This window comes from Halichoerus grypus, chromosome 3 (genome assembly GCF_964656455.1).
Source record: "Halichoerus grypus chromosome 3, mHalGry1.hap1.1, whole genome shotgun sequence".
Taxonomy (NCBI): domain Eukaryota; kingdom Metazoa; phylum Chordata; class Mammalia; order Carnivora; family Phocidae; genus Halichoerus; species Halichoerus grypus.
Genome location: NC_135714.1, coordinates 153,551,270 through 153,570,617, shown reverse-complemented (window position 1 = coordinate 153,570,617; position 19,348 = coordinate 153,551,270). Strand labels below are relative to the sequence as shown.

Below are 19,348 nucleotides of genomic sequence, written 5' to 3'. Positions count from 1 at the left end.
GGAAATGATATTACTTACCTCTGGGTTTTTGTGAGTGTTAACTTCATCAACACATATCAAGAGTTCCGGTTTGTTGCTGCCCTGTGTGCTTCGATGTTTGCTCAGATAAACACTTAGGATGTTCATTATGCTTCAGTTTATTTTTTAACAGAGGTTAATATCCTTCCTCCTTTCCTCTGTGCTCTCCTTCCCCTCTCTCCTCCCCACCCTTCCCTCCCCACCCATCCCTTCCTGCCTATCTGCCTTCCTTCCTTAAGGCCTGTGGGACTCCCATGCACCTCCTGATAATGAAGACAGCAAGTACTGGGATTCAGGAGAGTGGAGGTTGAGGGCTGGCTGCTTAGGCCGTGCCCTGGGCTCAAGATGAGTGGTTTTCACACTTTCATTACTATTAAGAATCACTTGGGGAATCTTGTAAAAATACGGATTCCCAGGACCCACCCCCCCAAATTATGAAATAAGAGTGATAGTAGTAATAATAACAATACTAACCATACTATTACGAATAAAGCTAATATTGGGTGGGCTTTCATGTATGGGATGGGCCAGACTACTCTCAGCACTTCCTGTGGATTATCAAACTAATCCTCACAACAGTCCTTGAGGTTACTATTATGAATATCCCCATTTCACAGATAAGGAAACTAAAGCTTAGAGAGGAAGGAGCTTGGCCAAGGTCACACCGCTGGTGAGTGACTAGGAGGCAAGCCGAGAATGCCAACTGGGCCCAAACGCACTGCTGCATGCTTCCTCGGCCTGAGTGGGGCCCGGCAGTCTGGGTGTAGACAGGCAGGCATCCTGTTGACTGAGATGTGTGGCCCGTGGCTGGATCATGACATGGGGAGGGGAGCAAGCAGGCCTGGAGGTCTCTCCTTGCCTTGCAGATAAAGCAGAAGCACTCTCGCAGCAAGGGGTGCCCATGCGGCTAGCATGTCTGCCAGGGGACAGGTTGGGGGCCCCTTCCCTAACCCTCCCCGCAGTGGCAGCGAAGAGCCCCAGGAGCCCTGACAACTGGGAGTGGGAGCCCTGTGGCTTCCTTTCTCCGGCTCAGAGGGCAGGGGCTCTGCTCTCACTCCCAGGCTTTTCCTCACACACTGGGACCTGGGAATCCACACAAAGCGTGCCGGTCTGGGCTGCCTGGCTTGCCTCTGGAACCCCTCTTGGTCAGGCGAGATGTCACCCGCAGGAGCTCCTCCCAGGCTCAAGCTGGCCTTGGCACGGGTGGTCCTGCTCCTTCTCCTTGTGGAAATCTCCTCTGCATCAGATTTGCCCACCCTGTTGGGGCGGAGCCACCATTTCTACTGAGAATTTGGAGTCTAGCTCTCAACCCCAGCTCGCTTGCTTATCATGCTAGCTGTGTGATTCTGACCACTCATGACTGCCGCCTGCTGGCCTGTGGTCATTTGGCTTTGACCTGAGAGAGGTGGCCTCACATATTGTGAAGCCTGCAGCCCAGGGGGCGGTGGGGGGCCTTCCGCTCTGCACTGTCTCCTGAATACCATTGACTCTGTCGGATAAAGGTTCTTGTCCAAAAGACATTGTCAGCAGCTATAATACCACAGTAGGAAACAGCGTGTCCAGGGAGGCGAGGTTCCTACCTGCTTCCAGAGGCTTGCTTCTTTTTACCTGAATTAAGAACTTTCTCATTGAACCCCTGTCTTTTTTTAGTTCTGATTCTACAGTGAATCACACGTGATTCATCACAGTCCATCAAAAGAGTGAGAATCAGGGTCCTTGCCTGGTGTGGACGAAAGCCTGACTACAGTACCCACCGGGGCTGGAATGTGTCAGCTGGGACCTCACCTCAGCCCCTGCGTCCGTACCTGCAGACACTTAACTGATATTTCTAGAATGAACGCATGAATAAAATCAGGATTAGACGCTCGCAGAAGTAAAATTTAGTTTGATGAGTTGGAAGCTTCCTTATATCGTGTGTTTTCTCTTGGAATTTAGTCCTTATGGGGAAGGCGTCCCTGTTCAGGAAACACAAAAGGGAAATAACCGTAGAAGCCTCATATTTACGTACAGAGAGCTTTACTCTTCCCCAGAACTTTCCCACATATGACCTCATTTCATCTTGATGACTCTTCCAACAGACGTTATTTTTAGTTCCATCCAGAAAAGTAGGAGACTCGAGATCACAGTCAAAAAAGTGTCAAACTACTTGTTAGAACTATGGCTTAAGTTACTTCTTGTGACTTTAGTTTCAGACTTTTCCCGTTACATCCCAGCTGAGTAGAGAATAATTATAATAATACAACGTTTGATCATGAGGCATAGAGCATTAGATAGACTGATATCCTCTGTGTCAGGCACTGTTCTAATTCCACATTTTGCAGATGAGGGAACTGAGGCACAGAGTGGTTAAGTAGAATAAAGGGCCTTCAAAAATGAGCATGGGCCCCTTGTGGAAGACCTGGCTCCTATGCCAGGGAGCTCTGATTTGAACCACCCTTTTTTTCTCTCCCCGGTCCCGCCAAGGTCACGTGCCCGCCAAGTGGCAGAGCCAGCATGGCGGCCCACGCAGTCTGGCTCCTGAGTGGGTGCTGCTCACCAGCACACAGCACTGCCCCCTGCTACGCTCCCCTGCTCTCCCCTGCATCTCACCAGCTTCCCAGCTCTCTCCTGTTCTCATCTACTGGGGAGGCCACCTTCCTGCTCTCTCTTTCCTTCTTACCAGCCTGACAGTAGCAAAAACTCATTGCCCTAACCTGGAAGAGTTGAAGATAACATTTTCCCTATGGGATGGAAAGCTGTGACATAGGACTTTCAAGATAGGCTAATTTATTTTGGGGTTCTCCTTGAAAATGCCTGGTTCCACAGATGACTTGGCTCCCACAAAGCTCTAGATGACTCTGGAGTGCCTGATTTTTCAGTGCCCAGGACACTCCTTTATATCTCTTCTGGGATATTTTGTCTTACAAGGAATGGACTGCCCATAACCTACCCCTCTGCATCCACTCACCTTTCTTTGGGGTCACGGGGTAAGGCCACACTGGGAAATGCTCAGAGAAGACATTTGTCCTTTTCATTTCCTTTCAAGATTTTTTTGAACAACAGTGTTAAAAGAGTGTTAAAACACCTCTAACGCTGCTGCGCATTGTTAACAAGCACGTTTGCACATCACATCTATCATGCTATTTGCACGATGTTACATGAAGAAACAGCTCAAAGTATTTTTAAGATATAGCCTTTTATCTCTGGAAGCACCAGAAAGTATTTGCAGATTGGTCTCGGGAATCAAATTAGCCTAGCACATTGGTGAGTTCCTGGAGGCCTGGGCATTTCTGTAAGTGGTTCCTAGCCCCTTAATCCTTTTGATCATTTGCACTGTGTATTTTTACACAGACTCTTGTACTTTGGAGAAATAAAATAAAGAAACTTAAAGGTGAGTTTGACGAGGGCTTCTCCCCACTGTTTGTCAATGCAGATGGATGTTGAATTTTAATGGTAGTAGTTTCTTTTAAACAACCAAGCTTCTTTAAACCTCTCCACAAATAATGTCAGTGCCCAGATTATGTCTGAAAATGTTTGTGGAAATCTTTCCTGACCCCATATTGTTACCACAAAAGAAGAGCCTAATCCGGGAAAATAGTTTTGACAGCCTGGATGTCAATTACCCCACAGCTGTGATTTCTCATCTGGGCCACTGCCTATGTGACATTTGCTGTCACTTGGTGGCTTCAGGGGTCTACGATCAGGAGCCTGCACTGTGGTCATAGAATGAGATCTTCACTGGTTGACTCTTCACTAGATCCTGCTACTTACTGGTTGTGAGATATTGTGTGAGAAAACCTGTGGATAGGACTTAGCTGCCTCATCTTTAAAAGGGGGGCTGCACTTCTCTTGTAAAATGGTTGTGAGAAATATTTGTATGCCCGTGTTTATAGCAGCATTATTCACAGTAGCCAAAAGGTGGAAGCAACCCAAATGTCCACTGACAGATGAATGGATACACCCAATGTGGTCTGTCCACACACTGGAATATTACTCAGCCTAAAAAGGAAGGAAATTCTGACACACTCTATAACGGGTGAACCCTGAGAACGTTATGCTGAGTGAAAAACACTGTATGATTTCACTTTTATGAGGTACCCAGAGTGGTCAAATTCACAGAGACGGAGGTAGAATGGTGGTCGCCTGGGGTTGGGGGTAGGAGAGAAATGAGGACTTTGTGTTTGATGGATAGTTTCAGTTTTGCAAGATGAAAATGTTCTGGAGATGGATGGTGGTGATACTAGCACAACAGTGCGAATGTACTTAATGCCACCGAACCGTATGCTTAAAAGATGGTTAAGATGGTACATTTTGTTATGTGTATTTTCCACAATAGAAAAAAGTTGGGAAAAAATTTGTTGTGAGCGTTAAAGAACATCAAGTAAGTAAAGTGGTTGCCATTTTGTCAGACTTCAGTGAATGGTAACAGTTTTCACTAGGGTTAGGACATTGCATTTTAATGGTTACATGATACTTCATCATGTGGCTATCCCATACTTGGTTTCCTTTTTTATTTGACTTTTGGATTTCTTATAGTACTCCACTATTGTAGTAATGATGGAGTGAAAATTTTTTTTTTTTTTTGCACGTACATATCTTTTCCATTATTTGGGGTTATATCTTTGAGATAGATTTTCTGGGTCACTTAGTGAAGGCAAGTTAATTTTCATCTTTGTGGCTCTTGGAAAGGGCATGGTTGGTTATGCTGTCACCAGCCAAGTAAGGGTGCCAGTGTTATAGTCTCCTCATTAGCACTAGATACATTTTTAAGTGGTTTTACAAAATGTAATAAGAGATGGTATGTTCATGTTTCAATATGCCTTTATTTGCTTTTATCACTAGAAATGTTGAGCACTTTTCAATCTTGATTTACATTTATTTCTTCCTATGTGCACTGCCTGTTAATATCTTTTGCCTAGATTTCTAATGTGGTTTCTATGCTTTTCTTACCAAATACATTTGTCATGCTTGTTACATATTGTTGCTATTGTAATATTTAGAGAGTTTAATTCTTATGTTGTTAAATCATTCATTGAAACATTTCAAAATACAAAATAATAAGATTTTAAAGTGGGCTCAAAAGTGGTTTTACAATAACATGATTTTTATATTTAGTGTATCTTCCTCCCATAGTTCTCCCATAATTCTTTTCATATCTGTGAGTATAAAATCTGTTTATTTGCTTCCTTCCATGACTGTAATCTTTGAATTAAAATTATATAAAATGACCAGTTCATTTAAAATATGAATAACCCAATATAAAAAGGGTATTACAAAACTTAGAGCAAATAAATTAAAATTAATAAACATGATTTTTTTTTTACCTTACTAATAACTAAACTCATTGAAAATAAAATGATAGGACACTGTTGTCCCGCTATAAATTGGTAAAAGTTAAAAACGTTATAATAGTGACTGAGACTGGCCCTGAAACGTGCTGCCAATGGGGAGAGAAAATTGGGTCAACTTTACTGAATAGCAGCTAAGCACTAGATAGAAAGAAACTTAAAAATGTTTGTAAGCATTGATTTAGAAATCCCACTTATGTAACTGTGGCTTGAGGCAGTCTTGGAAATGTGGAAAGATATTTACACTGATAGATAAAAATAGGATTCAGTGTAAAACCCCAATGACAGGGGATGATTGAATAATAGTACAACCATCTTTGGAGTGTTATATAGTCATTATAAGTGGCATTTCCTAAAAATTCCAGTGATATGGGAAAATACAACATGCTGGTAAGTGGAAAAAAAGCATGATGCCATGATTACAATAAAGCAAATTGTGCATGGTGTGTGTGTGTGTGTGTATGAACACACGTGCACTCGTGTGTATCTGGTACATATCCAGAAAGTGATGTGTAAAACATATTGATAGTACTTACCGTATGTGGTCAGAATATAATATGTGATTTTTATTTTCTTTTTTATACTTCTGTACATTTTCTAAGGTTCATATTGTTTGCAAATTATTATTTCTACAATCAGAAATTAAATATTAAAAAAAGATGAAAGATAATGAATAGATTTTTTTTTTCTTTTATGGATTCATGTTCACTTTGCTTTCTTTGCTTTGTTTATTGGACAGAATCCTGGACAAAAAAACCCGGAAGGTTTTTAGGTTATGGTTCGGAAATTCACTAGCTCCATTTGACCTTGGGCAAATGTAACTTCTAAGTATCTCAGTTTTCCACTCAGTAAAATCATTGTGAGAATTAAAGTAAGATCACCAACCTATGGGCAAATGCTATTGCAAACTAAGGTGAAGTTCAAGGGATTCCCAAACTACTGTGAGGTCTGATCATTTAGGACTCAAAGAACTCACTGAGAACAGTTACCCTCAGAGGTACAGTTTATCACAGGGAGAGGATACAAATCAAAATCAGCCAAACGGAGAGACACGTAGGGCAGAGTTTGGAAGGGTTCCAGTGCCAAGTTCCTGTGTTGTCTCCCATGCAGTCAGGATGTGTTACCCTCCTGGCATCCATCTGTGACAACACGCAAAGAGTATTGTCAACCAGGAAGCTCCCCCATGCTTTGATGTTCAGAGTTATTATTGGGGCTTCATTACATAGGCATGATTGATGGGATTGCCCACCTGGTTGAACTCAGTCTTCAGGTCAGCTGATTCTGTATTACCCAAAGCCCCCAGTCTCAGCACATGGTTGGTCTGTCTGGCATAGCCAGCCCTGATCCTAACACTGTTGGGTGTGGCCATCCGGACCCTAAGATTCCAAGGGGCCAGCTTCCACCCTAAGACTGTTGCTGTGGCCAGCCCCGCCTTAAAGAAGGACATTCCTATAAGGTGTGACACAGATTACCTTCCAGAGACCAAGGCAGATATCTCTTTGGGCAAAGCTAAATTCTTTACCACACATAAGGTGACCGGAAAGAGGTGGAAAACAAATTTAAATAGAGAGATGATATATATGGAGGGTTCTATTATTTACTATATTCTAACACTGTAAAATAAGGAAGGGCATGAATTCTGTCGGTACAAGGGCTACTACAAACACCCACTTCCCTGATCTACAGAACCTCGGGGACCACCTGTGAGAATGGGCATGCTAACGGAGAGACCATCACTGCGGTCGTTGTTTACCACAGAGATGAATTAGGCTGAGAAAATACTTGCCACCCCGCTGGCTATGTGAACCCGACCCCTTGCCCCCGTGTTAACGGCACAGCGAATATGTCCCTCCGTTAATGAATTGATCTCATGTGGACGAGATATAAGCCTGTTTGTTACAGTTTCCCGCTCTGGCACCATGTCACCCCGTGGTGCAGCTGCGCCTACTGCATATAGCAGGAAGTGATGATACAAATAAATTGGCTCGTTCCCCTCACCGAGTTTCAAACCTTGAGCGCTATGTCAGATTAGATCCATAAGGTTTCATAAGGGTGAGATCAAAAAAAAAAAAAGAAAGAAAAAAGAAAGAAAGAAAGAAAACCCGAGTTTGTTTTCTCGTGAAATTCAAGAAGAAAATTAGAGCACAATGACGAGAAGTCATCATCCTGAGGAAGCTTGCCAGAGGACAACTGTATGCTTTTATGGGGACAGAGCCAGCGACAGACTTGCTATGAGATCGTTAGCTAACGTACAGTTAGACTCCCACCCTTCCTGTGGAGGGAAGGATGTTAGCCCTTGTCTGGTGGTTCTTTGGAAACAGATCACTTGTAGTAAATTGGTGGTGTCAGTAAATTTTTGTTGTACGTTCTGTTTCTTTCAAGGAAAAACTGGCCACGCAGAAGTAGTCCGAGTGGTGTACCAGCCAGAACGCATCAGCTTTGAGGAACTGCTCAAGGTCTTCTGGGAGAATCATGACCCGACCCAAGGTAGATGAGTGAGCCAGTATTTAATTATCTTACTAATTACAGCTGGGATAATTAGTGTTTGAGCTGCATGGAAGAGATGAACCTTGAAATCACACAGGAGCTCAAGAATATGATTGCAGACATTTATTGACGGAGGAGAGGAGGGGCTGGGGAGCAAGCGGGGGAGAGAATAAAGGCGCAGCCACAGTCTGCGCTCCTCCCGCCTTTACAGCTGTCAGGGGTGGGAAAATTCCCACAGAGAAAGACGCCAGACAATAGAGATTCGTTCACCTTTGATTATTGCATTATTCCTCCTTAATGCAGTCTTTTGTCTACAAAATTAAAGTGTCTTTCTAGCAGCTCCAAAGTTTTCTTGATTTATGGTTCCTTTATTTCCCTGAATTTAGTCTTTCTCATCTTTTGACGTTATCAGGCTTTTTTTTGTTTTTTTTTAATGTCTCCGGGTGATAAAAAAAAAAAAAAAAGAAGAACGTAAAGGTAAAATGCAGTATTCAGTGGGTCCACAATGCTTGGGTTATTTAAATATTTCATTTGTCTTCTTTAGAATTTGTTATATGGCGATATTAATATATTTGGGCTATAAACAATGGTGGCCAGAAATTTTATCTGAAGGCACACGCAAGCGAAATTCCCTGTTGGCAAATATCATTTGTAATATTCAATAATGAAGCAATTTCCAGATTTCATCCTAACAGCCCTACAAGCACTGCCTTGCCAATATGATGATCTGATATTATGAGGCTTATGAACTGAGAAGTCCTATATAATAGATGTGATTTTCACAAACCCTGTTCATTTAGCAATCAGTCTGTTTAACAAAAATATTTTCCCTTTGGTGTCAGGTTTTTGTGTAGCAGGTATGCTGTGTTGGCTGTTTCTGAAGAAGGGATGTGTTTTTCCAAATATGCATTGTGCTTTGTGGTGGAATTTTAATTTGACCGACCCCGGCAGCACGGGGGGGTGGGTCTTGAGTTCTGGTTCTAAGTACCACCCAGTGCCTGGGTGATTTGCTAGAGGGCAAAGGTCAGAGGTAAGGCAAGAGTAGCAAAATGATAAATGAGCCAGGGTAATGCAGGTACAGGATCCAGGCAAATCCATCAGGGTGGGTGAAGGCTTAGGAAGGAGGCCAGGAGCCGGCTTTCCTGTTTTGATATGGGGGGATGAGTTTCTAGCAGGAGAGTGACGAGGTATGGGGCAGGGGATGTAGAGGACTGGTAGGGTAAGAATACTATAATCAGAAGGTTCAGATTCACCCTGGTTTGGACTTCTGGACCTGGCCTATCATATGTGAAAGGCGGGCCTAACAAACTTAGGGTTGGCTCAGCAGGAAGCTCTGACAGTGAGCATCATAAATAAGAGTGATGATGGCTAAGAGCTCATGCTGGTGAGCCTTTAGATCCAGGTGCATAGGCATTTGGCTCTCAAAACCTAAGGTCAGGGCGGGATGCTTAGAGCTTCAAAGTTCTCAGTGGGGACACACATTAGGAGCCCAAGGCAGCCTGAAGTCATGTAGGAATCTGGCTCCCCACAGGCCCACAAGGTTGGGTATGTGGCCTTTAGCTTGGCCAACCATAGTGTCATGTCCTGATATAATCACCCTATGCCTAGCCCTGGCAAAATTTCAAAAAGGGTGAAGTCTGTCATGCACTTCTCTCTCCTTCCTTCTCTTAACTTCTTACCTATTTTATCACATCTTTACCAGCACACCTCAGTTAACAATGTCACTAGTACTGGCCCCTGAGTCTTAGGGGGAGTTCTACTTTTTAAAAGAACCTTAAAAAAACCTCTTTTCTCCCCCATCCCATGTATCAAATTTGTCTCCACTGTGCCTCAGTCCTCTTTGAAATTCTTGGTTTATTGTGTGTATTATTTGCTAATAACAAAGTACTACAGATTGGGCAGCTTAAACAACGAAAGTTATTTTCTCACAGTTCAGGAGGCTAGAAGTCCGAGATGAAGGCCTTGGCACGGTTGGATTTTTCTGAGGCTCTCCTTGGCTTGTCGATGTCCGTGTTCTCCCTGGGTCCTCACATGGTCTTTCCTCTATGTGTACCTTTGTCCTCATCTCCTCTTCCTATAAAAACACCAGCCATACTGGATTAGAGCCCACCCAAATGACCTGATTTAATTTTAATCTTTAAAGACTCTGTCTCCAAATAAGATGATATTCTGAGGTACTAAAGATTAGAGCTTCAACATATGAATTTGGGGAAGATACAGTTTAGCCCATAACACTATCCAGTAAAGTAATAGCGTGGTATACTATTCTTCCAGAGGTATTTTGATTCTAACAAAGAGTTCATAGACTCAGAGACTAGAAGAGACTTTAGAGATCATCTGGTTAATCTTCAGCTTCAATTCTATAAGCCAAAAGATGAAATTGCTACTGATGGGGTTCACGGACAATAGGATTTGATTGTTGAGTGACATATTTTTTACACTGATATTTTAGACAAATTTTGCATGTAGGGGGAGAGTTTTTCAACCCTTGCATATGTCTGTCTCTACTTAGAATAGTGCTTGATGCAGTGTACACATTCACAGAGATTAAATCACAGGGTAGCTGGTCTTCCCACATTATTACCAAGATTATTTTGTTGGAGAGTTTAGTGTAATGGGCCATGGAAAAATCTTTTTCTGCATTCTAGAGTTTCCCACGACACTTCTGGAAATAGGGTGAAATGAGTAATCACATGACCCACGCCTGGCCAATCACATTATCTTTTCCTGTTGGCAACAGTGTTTGATTCAAGGAATGGGCATGTGACCCAAGCAGGACCATTTGGAGTCCTTCCCTGGGACTGTCATGGGAGAGAAAAAGGTGTTCTCTCTTTTCTGGGGCTGCCAAGGTGGAGGTGCTCTGTGTGTGGAAAGAGCTTGTCCACAGGAGAAGCAAGGGAGGAAGATGAGCAGAGACACTGAGAAACAAGAGATGGGAAGAAAGAATCTTCAGAAGACTGAGGTCCTCTCAGTTATGAGAACTCCTAGGTACCTACCCTTCTCCTTCATCTTTTTTATTTTTTTTATTTTTTTTTTAATTTTTAATTTTTTTATTTTTTTAAAGATTTTATTTATTTATTTGAGAGAGAGAGACTGAGAGAGAGAGCACATGAGAGGGGGGAGGGTTGGGAGGGTCAGAGGGAGAAGCAGACTCCCTGCCGAGCAGGGAGCCCGATGCGGGACTCGATCCCAGGACTCCAGGATCATGACCTGAGCCGAAGGCAGTCGCTTAACCAACTGAGCCACCCAGGCGCCCTCTCCTTCATCTTTTTTAACTTAAGCTAGTTTGTTGGGTTTCTATTACTTGCAACAACAACAAAAATCCTTGCTAACCCACTCATTCAACTGAATCATTATGCTTATTAAATCACACATATTATTACACATATTATTATATGTGTTTATTAGTTAACCATGTTCATTTGGCTCTACAAATCAGAGGTCTAAAGCTATTTGGTTAATAATTTTATCCCTGACTCAGACATGGAGTGGAGGACACTAAAGATTGTTTCCTCAAGACCTGTTGGTGGTTTGAGTAGGGGGTTCCTTGGTAATTCAGAATTCAGAATTGGGGCTTGAGATTTGGGATATATGGCCTGAATACATATCAGATCATCTCAATATTTCTAAACTACTATGAAAGACAGTCATTAATGACACTGATCTTGTGTCTCCTCTGCTTGCCAGACACTGTGTTAGGTGGTGCTGAATCACCAAGTTGTCCATAAAAAGCAGCAGTATCCAGCCTCCTAATGCACAGAGAAAGTATATTTCTATAGGGAGAAAAATAGTTTAATCCAAATGTACTGAGATCAAATGAGTATTCAGATAAATGTGTATAAGACATTTACTAACTAACCTGAAATCATTAAAACAAGTATATGTTAACACTGGAACTTCAGAAGCAAAAAACGTAAATTCAGAACTCCAGGGCCAATGAATTTAATATTCCCAGGGAACCCTGAAGGTCCAAAACATGTAGTCACATGTAAATTTTCTGAGGTAAGAATTTGAAGCCCACTCCCTGAAGGATGGGCATGAAGCCGGAGGTAGCTGGGATGCCGTTGAACTTGGCCATCGGAACACAGCTTCTAAATTCTCTACTTGAAGTCACATGGTGACTCTTGTCACTTTTCTTAGTGTTCAGTGGCCCAGAAAAGAGAACCACCCATTAGAACAGGTGAAGGAAGTAGAGGCGTGTAAGACTGGTCTTACTCAGAGAGTGGACATTTCAGAAGACAACAGCACGTTGGATTTGATGGAGACTCTCATCTGTGAAGCAATAGCCCACTCTAGATTGTTGTCAGAAGTAAGAGTGATTCTTAAAACTGCGTAAGGGATACTCTTGCCTATGCCAGAGTTGCTGATAAACAAAAAGACAAAACTTGAATAAATTTGAGAAGTCATTGACCTTTGATGTGAAGATTTGCCCAGGAAACACATGATTCTCAACAGAAATATGGCTCAAGAACAATGTATTTTAATTAGAATGTTGAAAGACTTTACTACTTTGTTTATAGAGTCATTAAACATTTGAAGGGGTCACTTAATTTTTTAGTTATGATTTACTTTGTTTGGTACAAGAAGCAATATCTTAGAATGATATTTGCAAATGTGGGGACTCTTGCTAATGTTGAGGATTTACTGTGGAAGAAACAGCAAGAATTTCAGCTTAAAGTCCCATTTCAGTTGAATTAGATCTTCATGGCATAGACTAGGCAGAGAAGATCCTGCATGCCCTTGACTGCCGCAAGGTACTGTAGCAGCTCTCATGGTATCTGCCCTAATGGCAGGGCAAAAATTCCCCCGATCTGCCATTTGGAAGGGAGCAAAGCTGGTAAGCGAACTATGAGAAAGTGTAGCTTTTAAAGATACTATTTTAAAGGGGTGCCTGGGTGGCTCAGTCGTTAGGCGTCTGCCTTCGGCTCAGGTCATGATCCCAGGGTCCTAGGATCGAGCCCTGCATCGGGCTCCCTGCTCGGCAGGAAGCCTGCTTCTCCCTCTCCCACTCCCCTGCTTGTGTTCCAGCTCTCACTTTCTCTGTCTCTGTCAAATAAATAAATAAAATCTTAAAAAAAAAAAGATACTATTTTAAAGATATTTCACAGCCAATAGGCAGTGAGTCCTGAGACAGTTCTACCCAATGGATTAGCTTCAGGTGAAGTAACAGACCTAACGGCAACATTATAGATTTGGACAGTAATGACTAGTTTTTTCTCTTAATTTACCAATTACCACAAAACCTCTATTTTGTCGAAGCATTCAGATACCACCGTTTAAGCTAACATGACCTGTCAGACTCATGGGACAAATATGACTCCTCCAGGCTTCTAAGGATAGGTTGGAGCATGCTCATTCCTGACCATGTGGGGTCCAAACTCCCCAGTCTCCAGACAACATGGCAGAGCCTGAGACTTAGGAGATGTGGGTTCTGGGCCCACCTTACCCCTTCCTAACTGCGTGACCTTGGCCAGGACACTTACTCAATCTGAGCCTCTGTTTTCTCATCTGCCAAAAGGGGATAATAATGTCTATACTGACTAGGTCATCGTTTGTCATAAGAATTAAATGAATAATGTGAACATAACTTGACAATGGTCAAGCATCATGCAAGTGCCAGGCATTGTTGCTATGTCCTTCTCAATACAACAGTACAGTTTCAGTGGACTTATTGAGTTATTTTTATTTCCTTGATTTCTATGGGAAAATACTTACCCTCTACCTACAAAAGTGTGGGTTTTCTACCCACAAAGTTTCTTTTGTCCTTCCTGTTAGTTGGAAAGATTTCAGCGTTGTTGATGTTGTCATTCTGTGATGGAACGGCTGCTGGGGTGGGTGGGTGGGTGGTGGTGGTTGTGAGGTTGATAGACAGATGGCTCCTTAGCTTTGCTGCTGACACAGTCATCCAAAGACCAGAGCAGATCCCAGCCACTCATGCTGGATCTGTATCCCTCTACCTAGCTCCCTCTGTGCGTGAATTACACCATTTCAGTCCTATTCCTACGTGAGGATACAGGGCACAGGCCTGTACCTTGGGCCAAGCCACAAGCACACAAACGCACAATGTTGAGAGATTGCAGCTTTGTCTCACTTGATCCCACAAATCTGACTTCTCAACCTGTTTTATTCTCCTCAGCCCTGGGAGAAGGGAGAGCAACATTTTTTAAGCACCTCTTCTGGGCCAGTCTTAGGGATAGACACTTTAAATTTATAATTTCATTTAATCCTTACCACAACCTTATGAAGTGGGGTTCGTTGTAACCCCATTGACAGAAGAGAAGAAATAAGGTTCCAGAAGATAGACAGTCTTGCTTGATGTTGATGGCAGTAATTGGACCCAGCTCTGTCTAAAGTTCCCCTGCACCAGAGGGCTCAAACTTCCGACTAGGAGGACCTCTTCCAAGCACCAATGATTTTATGGATCCCCCATGTGATATAGTTGTGTTCTTAGTAACCTTTTTAAAGCAAATATATTAAGATGCCACTATGAATTTAATTATACTTTAAATTGATGCTTATTTTATTAACCACCACAATGTCACGTACCTCTGGAAAATGGAAATGCTCACACACATAATACATTCTACAGATTCTAGTCAATGCCTGCTGCATGGTTGGATATGTGGACCTCTTCTAGTAGCTCCAGGCCTTCTCAGGGGCTGTGGCTACAGGTGGGGGACTCCTCCAATGCATTCCTGAGGGAGCAATGGCCTTTCTGCAGATGCCTGCTGGCTGAGACTGCTGGTTGACCCCAATGTCAATTCCCCCATTTCTGTAGAATTGGCATTTTAACTGAATTTGTAGCCACCAATAAAGACTAAATTTCTCAGACTCCTTATGGCCAAGTCTGGCCACGTGTCAGAGTTCTGACTACCAGGGCATGAGTATAGGTGATGGTGTGCAACTTCTGGGTTCTGTGCACTTAGAGCAAGGAATGTTCGCTTTCTCTTCCTCCCCTCCCACAAGTTGCCTGTAGAGATGGTGGTGAACCAGCTTGGACCACAGGGATGGGGCCCTCACCCTTATAATGGAGGAGCTACAAGCTAGAAGTTTCCAGAGTTACCATCCCAGGCTGGACTCGGTGCAAGAACTATCTTCTTTAACCTAATATTATGTGGTTCAGTTAGACTTTTTTTTTTTCCCTTTTCTAGAACATCTGAACCTATATCCTTACTAAAATAGTCTTCCACTAGAAGCTGGTGATGAACTCCCAGTCACTCTTCCGAAGATCTTAATTAAAATGTTTCCTTAATTAGAGCATCTTTAATCAAATCTGTTAAGAGTATGGACCCTGGGGTTAGAGGAGATGTGGCTTTAACCGGGTCTGCTGTGAACCAGCTGCATGACCCGGGAAAGTTACGGCATCTCGCCGAGTCTCATCTCTTTCTATCTTCACTTGAGTGCCTGGGTCCGAGCCATCATTTTCTCTCATCTGGCTGCTACAGTAGCCTCCTGACTGGCCTGTCTTGCCCTTTCCCAATCCAGTCTCCATAGTGACCTGTTAAAAACACATCACAATGTATAATGATGTATGTCCCTCTCCTGCTTAAAGCACTTTGCTGGTTGCACATTTTTGGAGGGGGGATAATATACAGACTCTTTACAGTGGCCAGCCCAGCCTGGGATTAACTGATTGGCACTCCCTTGTGCAACCTCGGCTCCTGGCCCCCGTGTCTCCCCGACTGCATGCCCTACTTCACTGCACGTCTGCTGCTGTGCCGTCCTTCACTCCATTCCTGGAAGACACAAGCGCTTTCTTGTCCGGGGGCCTGTACCTACTGCTCAGTCTGCCAGCAGCTCTAGGTATGACTGGCTCCTTTCTTTCCTTCAACTTAAAGTGTTGTCTTCAGAGTGGTCTTCCCCGACCCCCCTCCCAACTAAAGTAGTACCCCCAGTCCTCACTCCCAGGTTTCTCTGTCACGGCACTCTTGCCTCCCTAACACTTACCACAAGGTGGAATGATTTGACTGTTCACTTGTTTACTAACAGTCTAGAAAGGAAGCTTCCCATAAAATATTTTGTCTAGAACAAATAAATGAATGAAGGCCTCTGTTTCCCATCTACCAAACAGTTCCTACTGCACAAATGTGTGTTGGGATGTATGAGGGAGTGTAGTCTGTTGTGTGAGACCAGTGCGGAGCAGAGTAAGCAGCCATAGATAATAGCCACTGGGCTCGTCCTGCCTATATAAGAGCCAGTTCAACAACTTTTGTTTTCCTTGCTCCTTCTTGAACCCTAGTATCCCTCCACTTTTTCTCTGTCATCTTCCCCCAGCTCATGTTCTGAATATCTTTGATATTTTCCTATGCTTGGTTCATACCCTTTATCCTCAATCAACTTCTCAGCATCCCTTTCCCTCCTACACCCACCCTACCCCTCCCATAGTGAGTCCCCAGTTGTCCTCAGAAAGCTTTGTCTGACTTTCCCCAGTGGGCCACACTATCTGAGGTGTTAGGTTTCATGGGGCCCAGGACTACACACCCTGAGACTGCTGCCTTAGCCTTCGGAATCATGAGTAGGGGGGATTGATGGGGCTCTTCGGCTGATGGTTGGAACTAAAGACTCCTCCCACCCCCCCACCAAGGACTCTCTTCCATTCAGTGCCCTTGGGCCCCACATCTCCCCACCCCGCATGTCCCAGCACACTCACCATGAAGCATTGCTTTAGGTGGGTTGTTCCCAAGAAGCCTCTGAGAATTGGGGGTGGGCTTGGTCTGTTCCATCTTCAGCAGGTTTGCTTCCTAGCCTCTTTCCAGGTGTATGGTAGAGAAGTGAGCCCCCTCACGCTGTCTCCTGGGAAACATTGATTGGAGAGAGAAAAAAATCTCATTTCCTTCTATTTCTCATCAAGTTGGCAATTACGTGCTGGTGTTCACATATTTGAACTTGCCAAATTAATATCTGAACTTCGTTGTGCTGACCCTTTTAAGTTAGTTTTTTTTTTTTTAAATAAGTCACCACTTTTGAAGGACTATCCTTTTTTTAGACCATGTACAAGGAATCTATCATCTGCAAATAATTAGACAGTGGGAATTATATTGTATTGCTAATGAGCAGATGTGCATACTTATAGTGGAGGAACAGCTGCACACATAGAAAATGCAAAAACGACCCAAACCCGGCATTATGAATTCTGAAAGGGATTTCATTCTTTTAAGAATTTCAGAAACAGAAAAAAATGAAACAAAGCATTTAACTGATATTTTTCTTTATTAATTGTTCTTTCAGTGGCACTTTTCCTTGCATAACATTATCATACATGTACATAGTATCATTGCTATTTGCAAATGCGCTATTTGCACTTTCAAATCCCTCTCTCATGTAATACTGTAGAGCTTATATTTAACATTTTTCCTTTGCCTTTCTAGTTCTGTAAGGGTTTGGTGCCTCTAAATTGAATGAAAGACTCTTACTGGATGTTTTTTTCTGGGCTGGGCATTGTACTAGGCACTTGAATGCATGTGATCTCAACCTGTGAGTAGGTGGTCGTAGACCCATTTTACAGATGAATAAACAGGCCCAGAGAGGTGAAGTGATTTGTTATAAGCCAGTTATTGTACGTGAAAGAGCTGGGATTTAGACCTAAGGGCTCACTTAATCTAAACCTTGTGTTCTTTCCATTGTATGGTACACAGTTCCACATCGTTAAACATTGTTATATGCTTTCAGCCAACAGAAAACCCAACACACTATGACTGAAAACAGCAGCACATTCTACAGTGAGAAGTTTCTGTCCTCACGAGCTCCTCACAATATCCATTACAATTTTATAATCCTGTTAAGCATATGTAAGATGAAGAAGTTCAAAGAGTCTGGCTTTTGAAAACTTGAAGAATTCCACATATTTTAGATAGGAATGGTTAGGTCATTTAAAATTATAGTTATAGTTAAAGCAGTTCCTATAGGGCATCAAAAGGGCATACTATAGGGCATAGTAAAGCAATTCTAATTTCCTAAAGAATATTAGAAATTATTGTGAATTGACCAGTAATTAGAATACTATACATCAAGGGTGCCTGGGTGGCTCAGTCAGTTAAACATCTGCCTTCAGCTCAGGTCATGATCCCAGGGGCCTGGGATCAAGCCCCGCATTGGGCTCCCTGCTCAGCAGGGAGCCTGCTTCTCCCTCTCTCTCTGCTGTACTCCCCACCACTTGTGCTCTCTGGCTCTCTCTAGCTCTCTGTCAAATAAATAAATAAAATCTTCAAAAAAAAAAAAGAATACTACACATCAAAACTTATAGGGCATATTAAAGCAGTTCCTAATATATATATATATTCTATATATATATATTTAATTTATTTGAGAGAGAGAGAATGAGTGCCCTCCTTAATACCCATCACCCATTTAACCCATCCCTCCACCTACCTCTCCTCCAGCAACCCTGAGTTTTTTCTCTATAGTTAAGAGTCTGTTTTATGTTTGCCTCTCTTTCTTTTTTTTCCTCTCTGTGTTCATCTATTTTGTTTCTTAAATTCCACATACGAGTGAAATAATATGGTATTTGTCTTTCTCCAATTGACTTATTTCGCTTACATTCTAGCTCCATCCACGTTGTTGCAAATGGCAAGATTTCATTCTTTTTGATGGCTAAGTAATATTCCATTGTAGATATATATACCACAACTTCTTTATCCATTTGTCAGTTGATGGACATTTGGGCTTTTTTCATAATTTGGCTATTATTGATAATGACTGCTATAAATATCAGGGTGCACACGTGTGTCTCTTCAAATCAGTATTTTTGTATCCTTTGGTTAAATACCTAGTAGTGCAATTGCTGGGTCAGAGGGTAGTTCTATTTTTAACTTTTTTAGGAACCTCCATACTGTTTTCCAGAGTGGCTGCACCAGTTTGCATTCCCACCAACAGTGTAAGAAGGTTCCCCTTTCTCTGTATCCTTGCCCACATCTGTTGTTTCCTGGGTTGTTAATTTTAGCCATTCTGACAGGTGTGAGGTGATCTCTCATTGTAGTTTTGATTTGTTGTTTTGATTTTGATCATCATCCCTGATGATGAGTGATGTTGAGCATCTTTTCATATGTCTGTTAGCCATCTGTATGTCTTCTTTGGAAAAATGTCTATTCATGTCTTCTGCCTATTTTTTAGCTGGATTATTTGTTTTGGGGTGTTGAGTTTGATAAGTTCTTTATAGATTTTAGATACTAACCCTTTGTCACATATGTCATTTGCAAATATCTTCTCCCATTCTGAAGGTTGTCTTTTAGTTTTGTTGATTGTTTCCTTCACTGTGCAGAAGCTTTTTATCTTGATGAAGTCATAATAAATGAGAGGTGGTTCAAGATGGTGGCATAGGAAAATCTTGCAGTCACCTCCCATAGACACACCAAATATACAGTTATATATGGAGCAATTCCCTCTTAAAAGAACCTGAGAACTAGCTGAACAGCTACTCCACAATAAAGGATCAAAAGGCCACATCAAGATGTATAGGAAAGGCATAGAGTCTTTCCCCAAACCCCACCTTTGGTGTAGTGACCTGCCATTGAGAGGGG

General features: G+C 42.5%; 1 protein-coding gene across 8 annotated transcripts in view; it reads left to right on the top strand.

The window, feature by feature from the left end:
• The window catches only part of MSRA (methionine sulfoxide reductase A), a 482,141-nt gene that overhangs the window by 268,218 nt on the left and 194,575 nt on the right, over positions 1 to 19,348 (top strand). For all 8 annotated transcript variants that reach the window (XM_036106018.2, XM_036106015.2, XM_036106014.2 and 5 more), the window contains one exon: positions 7,728 to 7,832. In XM_036106018.2, coding sequence (XP_035961911.1) covers positions 7,728 to 7,832 — 105 coding nt within the window. The remainder of the gene's footprint in view (positions 1 to 7,727; positions 7,833 to 19,348) is intronic.